The sequence below is a fragment of the Cyanistes caeruleus genome, chromosome 13 (assembly GCF_971803275.1).
Source record: "Cyanistes caeruleus chromosome 13, bCyaCae1.hap1.1, whole genome shotgun sequence".
NCBI classification, from domain to species: Eukaryota; Metazoa; Chordata; class Aves; order Passeriformes; family Paridae; genus Cyanistes; species Cyanistes caeruleus.
Window position 1 is genome coordinate 2,056,915 of NC_141713.1, and position 13,361 is coordinate 2,070,275.

General features: G+C 40.7%; 1 protein-coding gene across 50 annotated transcripts in view; it reads left to right on the top strand.

The window, feature by feature from the left end:
* MEGF11 (multiple EGF like domains 11) overlaps window positions 1-13,361 on the top strand; it is a 255,052-nt gene that overhangs the window by 83,927 nt on the left and 157,764 nt on the right. For all 50 annotated transcript variants that reach the window (XR_015275703.1, XR_015275718.1, XR_015275705.1 and 47 more), the window contains one exon: window positions 3,121-3,213. Coding sequence is in view for 31 of the 50 variants with exons in the window: in XM_086848746.1 (XP_086704872.1) it covers window positions 3,121-3,213 (93 nt within the window). In the remaining 19 variants the exon portion in view is untranslated. The remainder of the gene's footprint in view (window positions 1-3,120; window positions 3,214-13,361) is intronic.

Genomic DNA, 13,361 nt, shown 5'->3' on the forward strand with positions numbered 1-13,361 from the left:
GTACAAAGTGTATTATGAAGAATGCCTTGGGGACCATTGTATCCTATTATGTTGAATGTTAATAGAATGAAAAATTAATTTAAACTCTAAAGACTTGAGCAAGGCAAGACTTCCCTTTTATAGGAGAAATTCAAAATTTTATTTGCTATGGTAAAACTTTAGAGCTGTACCCTAATATGACCTTTATAAACCTGATTTGAATCAGTCAGTGCAGGAGTCTGATTGTTTGCCACTTTAAATAAAATTACTTCTGTCAAAGCTTCTCTGTTTAAAAATGGGGTTTTCTGTGACCCCCACATTTGGAATTAGTCACTAGTGAGCTCTGAGCTCACAACTACTTGTTTAGTAATTAATCAGCCAGAGATGAGAGAACCCACAGCTCCAAGAAGCATCTTCACCTTACTTGAATCTTTAATTGCTCATTAAACATTGTCCTCTTCAGCAATGTGGGACTTCAGAAGACCTGAAAACAAGGATAGAGTTCTTTTTAATATATTTTTTATTATTTTTCTTGTGACTAAGTGCTTTAGAATGAAGAGTTCTCTCTTGAGACTTGCTGCTAAGTCTCACATTGCACTCTTCCCATAGGACTGCAGCTAGACAAGTGACTAAGGAAACTTTCTTGCTTAATTAATTACTATAATTTCATATTTATGTTAACACAGTTAAGGTGTGATAAATTTGTGTGGAAATCAACTAAATTTAGAGCAGTAATGTGCAGGAATTTTGTTATTTGGAAGAGTAAAGAACCAGTCCCCCATCAATGTTCTTGCTCACAATGTTTGCCTTTAGGTGAGAACGTGGCCCAGTTAAAAGGGTAAGAAATGCTACACATTTCACATGTTAGAGTGATTTATTACTGCAAATGTCTATACAGGAAACAGCAGAATCTCAGTTTTGACTTCCACATCTCTTGCAAAATTAGGATGTCACATCAATGAAAAATTTCCTCTCAGCTAAAGCTGGGCACAATTCCCAAGGTATCCCTATCCCAGCACATCCTGTATCTTTTAGCACACTGTAGTTTGAATAAAAACCTCTACGTTTGTGAATTTCTATATGTGAACTTCTCCCTGGTCTGGATAACCAGCCATTTTCAAATGATTGCAGGAAGGTGTGTATATTTTTATGGGAAAATCCTGTTTATCTTATGTCCTGTCCTGAGTTTCATCCTACAGCTGTAGAGTAGGATGCTTCACTATCTCCAGAAAGCCTAACTCGAGTAAAATAAATGCCCAAAAGATTAGGACAATTAGTGACTAGAGATTAGCTATGAATATTTCATGCCCACTGCAATACTGTCTAAACACAAGATATGGAATAAGAATAAATTGCATTTTTGACATGCAGCAAATGTAGAAAGGAAATGATTAATTTAGAGAGATCTTGCAGTCGTTTTAACGAGGCAGCGTTCTAATTACTGGTCACGTGGGACCTGCTGGGTAAAGAGCAGCAAAGTTTGTCCCACAGGATTATTCTAAGTTCACCTGCATTTTGGAGTTGGATTTAAATATTTTGTGAACAGCTCAGTGGGTTTGGTCTGCAATGACCCAACCACAGAATAGGCAGCAAAATGTTTCCATGAGCTTTGATGGCAGCCTGGGTGTGGGTCCAGGGTGTGATCCAGTCTGGGAGTCCAACCAGAACCTCAGGTGTAGCAGGACTCATTCAGAGCTACAAGGCAGTGGTGGAGAGCTGTTGGTGCAGGAGGTATCTGGGAATTGAAAGGGTTCCAGCTTTCATTTCACCTGCAGGTCAGGGAAACTTCCAGAAGCTTTGCTGGCTGATTTCAAAAGAATTGGGTGGTTCAGCTCCATTTTCACTACATCAACCCAAAGCTACTTCAAATCAGCTATGCTAGCCTTGGTTTAAGCAGGAAGGAGTTATCTTTGTCTTGGGATAAGTCTTTTGTAGTCCAGCTTCAGGTAATTCATGGTTAAGTAAACTCAAAACCCACATTTCCCATCTGATATGAAAACACAGGATATAACCATATCCATATATATATATAACCATAGGTTATATATGATCTAAATATAATATATAATAACAACTATAATATATATAATATAATAGAAAATAATATATTATAAATAATATAAATATTATAAACAATATAAATAAGATATATAATATATATAATATATATAATATATATATAATATAATGTATATAAATATAATATAATAAAGAATTATAACTATCTAAATAATGTATTTTTTATATATGTACATACAGTTTAATACAGTGACCTCATTGCCACTGCATCATATTTATTAATAATTCATACATGTTGGTCTAGTTGGAAATGATGTGTTCCAACTTAACCATCCAGTCTGAATGTCTGACACACAGAGTTTTTTGGCATTGTCCTAAGTGGTAAAATGGAAACAAGGTAGTAAGCAGCAAAGTTCAGTCTTTAAAGCAGTTATTCAGTGCTCTCCAGGTTCTTCAGTATGTGGTGGGCACACACTGGAAACTGTCAGACACTGAAACAGCACAGGAAAAGAGAATCCTAAAAACTGTGAGATGTTCCTCAGCCAAGCTGCTTGTCTTGGTTTCAACTTGAGGATATTGAACTTCCAATATTCTACCAGTGAAACAGAGAACTGTAGTAATGGAAAACTGGCTGACCTTGAAAAGACACAAATGCACTTACAGCCACTGCATCATGGAGTAAAATTATTTATTTTCTTAGAGCTGTTTTTTACAAATCTATTTTGGATCTTAATACACTTCCAAGATTGAGCTCCATTTTGTCTTATGAGCAGTTGCAATTTGAGTGTGATATAAGAAGCTGCTGTTCTGTAATACAATAATAATAAATGTCACTTTGGTAAAAAACTTTATTATGAATCAAAACTGCGAACCAAAGGAATTTGTGGTATGCGAGTTTTTCATTACATGGCTGAAGTGACAAATGAATTTATCGCTGTCAAGAGACCTATATTTTATTTTGGTCACTTAGCAATAATTAAATCTTGAGAGTAATATTTTTTTTTGTGAGTTTGTTTTGTTTAATATTTTTAAACAAAATATTGCTCTCTAAGGCATTGTTTAGGGTATGTTCAGCAATCTCTTAATATGTTTACAATGCTGTCTGTTGTTTCCTCTCAACAGCACTGTGCACAGAGGAGTGTGTGCATGGAAGATGTGTCTCTCCTGACACGTGTCACTGTGAACCAGGCTGGGGAGGGACTGATTGCTCAAGTGGTAAGTAAAGATATCAAATATGATAAAAATATGTGTTTTATAAAGCAGTGGTCTTAGAACTTGGATGCTTTGAATGGAAAAATGAAGGCTGTCTGCTGGTTATTTTGTAAGAATTCATATTGGGTTGGAACAAAGGTTGGAAGGGCTTCAAGGTCCCTTCCAACCCCAACCTGTGAACTGTTCTATGAACTATAGAATAATTCTGTAGTACTGTGGTTCTGTGAATATGTGAGAATGCCCTTTCCTAGGATAATGACATTGGATTTTTTTGGTTGTGTTTTGCAAAGAAATGTGAAATGCAGTGGAGGATGCTGTTAATGTTTTTGGTTCTGTTATTAGGATACCAGTACAGATAATGGAACTCCATAAAGAATATTTTCCCTCTCAAATCTTTAATACAGCACATTCTCCATGAAATAATCTGTGGAGTGTTGGAGCTGTTTGGAAAGCACTCTCTCCAGATAGAATTCTCGTCCTGTTCAAGCCAGTGGGAGTTTTGCCATTGACTTTTCAGGCAGCCCAGATTCTCTCCTCTGACTTACAATCCATTCCTTAAATCCATACTGCCAAAGTTAGGGAAATGGGAGTTGGGAGTTCTGCACCTTTTACTAGGGAATTAATCCACACTTGAGGTTTTCAATTCTTTCAGCTGGCAAGGCTGTGTTTGTTAAACTCTCTTAATTGGGAATGGTGATTTTAAGTGGTTGGTTCATGCTGGAATGGAACAGGCGGCACAAACATCCAAGTGTGATGTAACATAGACCTGAGACATTATTGACATAACAGAAATAAGCTTGATAAATGGAGTCAATTTGTGCATCAAGCAAGTAAATAAAGCTGCATGGGGAGAGATGCTGTGAAATGAAACTGAATGGATGTTTTGTTTTGTGTTGGCTTCCTCCCTTTCTCCCAAATTGATTGGGATCTTAAGAAAGAAGCATGGTTAGCAGGCAAGAAGGTAACAGAAGGGATCTATAGAGGGAGGAGTTAGGAGGGAATGGGAGGTAAATGTGCCTGAGGGTGAAGGGGATGGGAGGTAAATTTGCCTGAGGGTGAACACAACCAGAGGCTGAAAGCAGCAGGGCAGATTCCTGCATGGGTTCTGGGAGATTTGTCTGCAGCTCTGCTGAATATCCCTCAATTCCAGCAGAAAAGGGAACAGGAAGGGAGCAGGGAGGAAGGACTTTAATCCAGAGGGGATGTGGATGCTCCAGCCCTGGGAGTATTCAAGGCCGGGTTGGACAGAGCCCTGAGGAACCTGGTGTGGGGATGGCAGCCCTGCCCATGGCAGGTGTTGGGATGAGATGATCAGTGAGCTCCCTCCGACTCAAACCGTTCTGGGATTATATGGTTCCAAGGATGGAAACAAAGGCCATACTATGGGGTTTGATGTAACATTTTGGGATTACCTGGAATGTAGACAAGGGAAAAACTGGACATCATGATATACTGAAAATCTGTCTTTAAAAATATTTTTAAAAAGAAAAATAATGCCATCAATTGTGACATATTGTATAGATTCTCAGGAGCTCATTTAATGTTTTGATTATTCTTAGTACTAGATTTAGTTTAACCTACCAGTGGGTATTTGTACAGTGCATGTGCACTAACAGAAGTTAAAAATAATAATAATAAAAAAAAAGACTATGACAATAAGGACATACATATGTAGACCATACATTTATACATATGTGCACTCACAGAGTAAAAAGCACTTCATTCTGTGTAAAAATGGCCAGGAAAGGATAAGATGTCAAAGTACAGAATGGTCTTGTGGACTAAAACTACCCAGTGACTCTTATTAAATTGCTCTAATCTTGCAAGTGGAGATAAAAGAAAAAGAAGGTTTTTCCTATATTGAATATTTAGCTTTTTAAAGTAATTAGGAATATTAAAGCACTGACAATGATTGAGATAGAAACATTATTCATAACTTTTATTTCCGCACTGGGCAGGGATCCAGTATATTTCATTTATGAGGTTTCAGCGGTGGAAAGAGAAGTGTTAGCCAATTCCTAAATTAAATATGCCCTGTTAACTTTTATAAATGATAGCCCAGGATTAGCTTCAAAATTTAAGCTTTCCTTTTATTAATATAATTAGTGTGTTTGCTGGCCTATAGTGCCCATTGTCTTGCATTCCACTTGTTATGTTCTGGGTAACACGTGTTCCTGTCCCAAGGTCTGATCCCACAGGCTCTGCCCAGTGGAATGCCCCCAGGATGAAAAGTCAGTTTTACTGCACCTGAGAGCTGCTCACCTTTGTGCTTGACACTAGAAATCTGTGACTCTTCATTGTTAGGAGACTTTGTTTAAATTCAAAGATTTGCAGGAACAAATCTCATGTTTCAGCTGAATACAGCATGTTGTTACTCCCAGTATTTCCAAGAAGGGGGGAATCTGGAAGCTTTGTCTAACTGAGGTTAACCAGGTTTTTCTGATATATGATCCATGTGTTAAATCATATTTTACTGTTATCCAGTTATAATGTAGAAAACAATTTTCACTTCTGCTGGAATGTCACCTGTACCTACTTTCTTTCTTTTCCCTCATGACTACTGGGTAACCAGTGAGGGCCACATGTTTGCAGTGACAGAGGCTTTTTGGGATGTTCCTGCAGGGTGTGCTCAGGAGAAACCAAGGCTGGTGGTGAATGGTGCCATCCCAAACCCGTGGGGCTTGAGAACTTCCCAATTCATTGCTCAGGATCAGGGATTTGATGCAGACACAGGCATATTGCTTTTCATGTTGGCTGTTTGAAGTGCTTTCACTGGGAGAGGAATCGCCAGCCAAAACACTCCCTTTAAATTTAGCAAAGCTCCCAGGAGCTGGAATGGTTTCCTGAATGATCTCTGCTGAAAGCACCACTGAGAAGTGGAGCCTCCCTGACACTGGGGGTCGTGTGTTGTCATTTACTCCAGGAAGATCTAAGGACCCTCATTCTTTCTGAGATACAATTTCAACACCCTGCAGACACAGCCATTATAACTTTCTTAAAGTTATTTCTAACTTTTACTTGATTTGATGGGTGAAATTCAACCATAAGCAAAGCTCCAGCACAAGGTCCAAGGGTCACTTCAGAACCAGAAGTCAGATCCAAATATTCTTTGGTGTGCCTATGCCTGGAGGGGGTCTGAATTCTGACACTGAGCCCCAGTTTCCCATGGAGAGGCAAAGTTCTGGTGTAAAATTCAGTTCCCCAGCATTACCATTCTCCCTTGGCTAAAATATTCTCAATTAAATGTGTTGAATAGTTTCAGGTACTGCCTGTAGTCATGCAAACAATTTAATCATCTTGCTTACACTCGGTTTCATGCTTTCCTAGAACCCAGCCTGTAAGACAACAGTTACAAAACTTGCTTTTCAGTGCAGCTTTCCAGTGACTGATCATGGTACATGTTAGAGTTCATCTGTTGTCAAGGTTAAAATAACTTCAGATGAATTGCTAAACAATTATAAAAAGCCCCAGTGCCATATTCAGCTCTGCATGTCTCTGTACCTGTGTTTTACTGCATGCTGTCGTACATCTGTCCATGCCCACAGGCCTAGCCTTGATTTCATGCTATAAAGCTGCAATATATTAAGGCTTGATTACCATAACAATAAAAAGAGAAGTAATGAGGTATTAACTAAAGAAGCTCTTGAGCAAAATGTTTTTAGCATTTTAATGATGCTAAAAATTAAAAGGAAAATATTTTAAAAAAAACCACTGCATATCTCTCCCTTCCCTTTTAACTTGTTTTATTGAATCATGCCTGTTTCGTCCATGCAATCTGGACTGTTGTTTTTTTAAATACAAAGCAAGATTGCAAATGCTCTGTATGAACTTACCTGCTCACCTTCCCAATTATTTCAAAGCAATTAGCTTCAAACAGTGTGATATACCAGCTTGAAGTTCTGGGGGGGATATAATTGCCTGTTGGTGGTTACCTGGCCTCTTCTGGGTCTTGCTCACACCATCTGTATTTACAGGCCCTTAGGCCCCCATCCAGCAAAGAATTTAAGCTTATCCTTAAACAAGTAGGACTTTTGATCTGCTTTAATTGTTTAGGTGGTTGTTGAGTTAGTCTTGAAGAAACAGCTAAAAAAACTTTGGTGAAATCTATACAAAGGTCTCATTGAAATCATCAGGCCTGTGAGGAATAAGGGGGTCTTTCTTTCAAGATGTTAATCAGGTCATTTTATTGAAGACCATTTTGACTCTCAAGAGCATTATTGTGAGGAAGGCCACAGAAATCTTTCTGGTTAATAGGGGATTCTCAAAAAAGGGGCAACAGGTAGGAAAAAGAAAGGTCAGGTTAAGAACCCTGAATTAAAAGTAAAAAATCTTCCAAAATTGTGTGTGCCAAGTTGAGAAATTTCCAAGTAAACAAGCACAGAGGTTGTAGTGAAAAAATAAAGAGGTTTTCAAAGTGTTTGATTTGTTAGTAGTTTTGAGAGAAAGCACAGTACTTGCCCAAAGTGTAATTAAAGAGATGTTGGCATAATAACACCAAACCATCTTTCTTGCTGTGTCACCTAGGGGAGAGAGATCATAGTGCTGCTGTCTGGCATAGCCTGATCCATAACGTGTACATATGGATAACATAGGTTTCCTTGGAAAGGGTGTTTTGTACAAGATGTCATTAGGAACAAGAACCTATTTCATCTTTATCTCTTTGTCAAAAATAGCCAAGGTCATAACTACAGGCTGTTGTAACATCACAGCAAGATCACTTTTAAGGGTATAGCCCTAGAGCAGCTGGAGTGCCTCAGTCCTGAGACTCATGATGAATGGGAACAGCAGATCCTGTGCTAAATCTGGTTGTTTGACAAGCCATGGAAAGCAACAGCAGAACTCTCAGGAGAAAAATGAAGTGTTTTAAAGTGAGGCTGTGGTGGTTTTCAGGCTTGATTTTGGCATTCATGCTCTCCAACTGCTTTGAACTATTTCTGAAGAGGAAATGAAGTTCAAAGGAAAGATCCCTGGTTCATGAATTCAGACTCAAACAAAATTCATGTGGGAGGCTGAAGATCTGCCAGAATCATTAGCTGATTTTTCATTCTCAGATTTTTAGGATAGGATTGACCAGGAAACCAGCAGAGTCCACCAAAGAGAGGCAAAGGTGGAAGAGCACAGCTCTTCTAAGCTGTTAGTGGGCTGCTGCTTAAATCCAGAGTCTATCCCTGAGGGACACCTGTCCATGGCTCTCGTCTGGCATTTGTCACTGTGGGGTTTGTACCTCAGTGACTGCTGTATCCAAGTGCCAGATGAGGTCACAGAACCAGGTACCACATTCCTTCTTCCACCACAGCCCAAGTGTTTCATTTGCCATTCCAGCTGCTGGGTTTAGAGGCAGTTTCTAAAGGTCTGTTTGAAGGTGTTGAACTGCAATTGCGATCCAGTCTTAATTATTGCTTTAGCTGAAACGGGATTTCATATCCATAGCATGTGGACTTCAAAGTTTTAACACACTTTTCATTTAAGCCAAGCTCAAATTACAGCTTAATTTTCATGTGATTTGCAGACTCAGTGACAACTGCATCATGCAAAGAGATGCAAATGTACAAAATCAAACTCCAGTGAGGCTCATACGAGGATCTTTCCATAGCAATTACAGAGTGGAATTGATTTCTGTCTCTCAGTTCTATCAATTTACTCTTCCTTAAACTTAAAAAACACCCATCTCCCTTCAATCACTGCTGAACTGGTGTAATCAGGTAAACAGCTTGTGTTTAATTTTTGCCTCTGCTGGATGTTGGGCCCACGCACCAGGGCTCAGGCCCTGGGTTTCATGTGTTCCTGGGCTCTGTGGCAGAAGCTCTTCCCAGGCCCAGCCCACGCAGGACAGCCTGTGACAGGGAATGAGATGTAAACACAAGCTGCTGTGCAGTGCCGTCGGTGGCACAGCAGCATGTCCTGCATGTATTTTTACACAGATGATTTGGCTGCATTAAACCAGGCTAATCCATCACTTTTCATTCAGTGGGAATATTTTGTCTCTTGCTGAAGCTGTTGGTATCTGCCCAGTCATTTGTGGCAGTTTCTCCTCACTTTGTGAGGGATGTGTATCCTGTATCCTCTCAGCTTCCATGAATTAACCACTTGGGAGGTGCTGCAAGCTTATGGAAAAGTACAGGAGTCATATGAGCCTGGGCTTCTCCTGCAGTAACAGGGCTGGGCAAAGAGCAAGGAAAAGGAAAGGTCCCAAGATTTGCTCTGGGAAGGAGCAGCTTTCTGTACTTCTGTGTGATTCAGTGGTGATGAATAGATCAGCTGCCAGTTGTTCTAAGTCTTGTACTAAAGTGAGTGAAAAATAGAAATTCAGCACCCTGTGTCCTTTTACTTTTCACCTTCATCTTCCCTGTCAGAGTCTGGGAGAGTTCTTCCTTCCCTAAATCAGCTGGTTGTGTCTAAGGCCAAGGTAGTGACAGATCATTTCCCCAGCACTCCCAGCCCTCCTCAGAGACTCCTTCTTTTGGATGATTTGAAGAGTCAATTGAGCTGACCTGACTTTGTCTGTTCCAGTCCCTGGAGTTCTGTCTTCCAACTCGTGCCTTGCTCTTAAGGCTTGATCCAGCCTTGTACTTCATACATATGAATAGTCCTTTTAAAGTCAGTAAGGAACAATCTTAACTTCTTTAAGTCAGATAAATGCTTAAGCCATTACCTGAATGGGAACTCATGAGATGAGGTGGAAATCAGGTTGGTGAGGATCTCTTTTATAGGGGCCAATAGTTAGCGAGTGTCATCCAGGATGAGCAAGGGCACGAACATTGCTTGGGTCTCACCGCTGACAGGTGGGGGGTGAGAGGACAGGTAAGACCCAGTGACCTCCCAGTGACAGGCACAGCCCCTGGTGAGCTATCCTTGAGCAGGATGGAAATTCTGTGTTCCATGGAACTGAACTGCAATTCTTTATGCTGGGTATCTCTGCAAAGTCAGTTTGAATGCAACACAATTCCTGCTGAAAACCGAAAAGGGAAGCTGTGAGCAAATCTTATTGTGTAAAGCCTTACTGATTGCCTGTTAGTAGGGCAGTATGTCAGGGACTGGTGCTTCCAAATGGGAGTGAGAAAAGCCATTTAGGTTTTGGAGCAGAGAGCTGGGTGTGAAGTTTTGGGAGCAGGCAGGGTTACCCAGGGAAGTTACATCCCAGAGCATCCAACAGTGTTGCTGAGGTGTTTGTAACAGAGCAACAGTCCCAAAGCACAGCCCCTCTGAACCTGGAGCACAGCTGAGCTGTGTGGCTGCTCTCTGATCTGGGGAATGGCTTGATGATTGACTAAAACTTTGAATTTTCAGGGTAACTTTCAGTAAATGAAACCATGGTTACAAGCACTGAATGGGCTAAACACATTCCCGTGCAGGTTTGTGTGGTTATGCAAGAGGGAATTTGGCTCCCATAAATCTTTCCGTGGCTGCCAAACTGGTGAGAGCAGAGCAGACTTCACAGAGAGGCAGCGTATGTGTGACGAGTTGTTAGTTTTATTAATTTGACTGAGGTTTTTCTCACTTTAGACAGAGTAATAGCTATAAAAGAAAGAACCTACTAAAATATCCTCTTTAATGAACTGAATTGCTAATGCTGAATTTCATTGCTGGAGCATCTTACAATAATGTGGCTTTAAATGTGCACTACACAAATGAACAGACTTTAGATCAATTTAAAAGTACTATTGGTATAATTTTATGGCCTGGTCACTAAGAGCTGTCACTCGGAGAAAAGAGCAAAATTTCCTTTTGCAAAGCGTAGGCAAAAATCTCAGCTGTGGACACCCACTCAAAAGTATTCCTGGGGCTTTTGCTTGCTAAAGAATACACACAAAAAAATTAGTGGTCCTTGAGAAAGCTTCTAAACCACTTTTCCCTGTGTTAGACATGGTGAGAGATTCCAAGGCATGCTTGGAGAGGGCAGAGCTCTGCTCACTGTCCAACACTAAGGAATAAGAAAATCCCTCAGGAGCTATTTCAGGTACCTGAAGCTTGAGAAGCCTCAGGCTTGTTCTGACTTTTTCTGGGTTATGAATTACTGTCCCCAAAGACAAGTGCAGTAAGTTTTATCCACCTTCATGGCTTTTGGGATGTGTTGTGCAACTGACAAAGGCCCTGCTGCTCCATCCCATGCTCTTAGATTTTTTTAAAAGCTGCTGCTCTTCTTCATTAAAATACTATTTTCTGGGCAGGCCTTAAGGATTGGAATCAAAAAGAGAAACCAAAGGTTTCATTGAGAAATTAGACTTGAAATATACCTCAGTCCTCCAGGAGCTGAAATTTGCTAAAAAGTAGCAGATACTCATCACACAGTGTTAGACATCAGCCTGCCTGTGTGTGGATACCCCAGAGCCGAGGCACAGCCAGTAAATCATTCCAAGAGCACCAGGGAGTGTGCCCAGGCATGGGAGGCAGGCACATGAACACACAGCTTTCCCTGCTACTGAGGGTTTCTTTGTTTAGGCTTAAATTTGAGGGTCTACATCCCAAGATACTAAAATAGTTTATTTTAGGAAACAGCAGCTGGGTGTATTTTAGCTTCTCTTTGGCTGCTGCACTGAGCAGTCCCTATGGTCTGTGTCCCCTCCCACTGACCTGGTGTTCAACGTGGGCAGTGTCTGCTCCAAGGGAAAGTGTTACATGCTGAGATTTGTCCTCAGGCTTCACTCTAATTTTGTGTGAACTTAGCTCAGCCTCCACAGGGCGGGAAGTCCTCATTTATCCTTGATTTTAGTAGGAGTTGAGTATATTTGTAGTCTGGATTGACTGGGCCCATGTTGGAGCCGAAAAGGGACGGCAGTGGTGGGCTGGGAAGAGCTCAGCCAGAGTTAATATCTGTGCTAAAGAGGAGGGAAGCTCTAATGTACAGCTGGCCTTGGTGTCTTGGGTGGGTTGCATTTAAAATACAGCCTGGAGGCAGCTCTGCTAACTTTAGAGATGTGTGATGATCGGATCTGCAGGAGACTACGCAGAAGTGATGTAACACGACAGTTTAAAGTGAGAGTGATAGCACCGAGCTCCTCCATCGCCTGATGGGGACATGGCAGCAGGATGGATTATTCTGCTATTTATTGGTTTTCAGGTTCTTTCCATGTCAATAAAATATCTGTGTAGGAATAAGAGACTTCTTTAGAGATGTATCTGCCATTGTACAGGTGACACTCTGGAGTTTCTCCTTAGCCTTAAAATCACTTGCTTTTCTGGTATTTGCATATATTGTATTTCCTCTCCATGCAGGAGGAGGCTATGATGTTATTAAATTACTCTGCATAAAATGAGAAAGTTTCAGGGAGTTTTCTTTGTTTTACCCAGTGTTTGTGCTATTGTGAGTTTGATAGCAAGTTTCTGAAGTGAAATATTTTCAGAATTTTCTCTGAGAAATCCTGTTCTCCTGAATTACACTCACAAAAATCCCTCTTAAGCCCCGCAAATAATACTCTGATACTTATTTGTAGTCCTTACAAAACCCTGAAAAAGTGTTTGCCATAGGAGCAGATACTTTGTGTCCCCAATGAAATGAGTGTTTGTTGACAGCTTGTCTTGCCCTGGTGTTGGGGAGAGAAATAATGAGATAGCAGAGGACTTTAACAAGTGCAAATGTAGCTGTAAATGCAGGGCTGGCAGATCAGAGCCCTCGCAGGCCGCTCGCAGGTGAGCGTTTTGTTCTTGCTGCTGATCGAGCTTGGGCAGGGAGAGGAGCAGGCCTGCAGCTCTCCAGAAGGAAAAACATGGAAAATGAGGGAATGTGTCGTGACCTAAGGAAATAAATGAGCAGATGGTGTGCCAGCACCGTACCTGACACTCCAGAGGAGGTGGTTGTAGCATAACCACCGACTGCAAACAGAATTGTGAACAGAGCCCAAAGCCAAGAAAAGTAGGGGAAGGTGATATGCATGGAGACATGGAATAAAAAAGCAGGGCAAAATGAAGATTGAGACATGACAGAGAAGGAATTTGGGGAAAAGCTGGTAAAATAATTGAGGTGAGAAAACAGTCAGAAGCAGGTTGGGATAGGAAAGGAGGTCAGTGTGAAGATAACTGACTTGAGACAATACATAGGTGAATTTGGATGTTTTACAAATGAACACTGTGATGCATGTCAGGAACCTACAATTTCAGCCTTGTGAGCAGACAGTTACTGGCTGATTCTACCAAGGAGAATTTACAGATTTTGT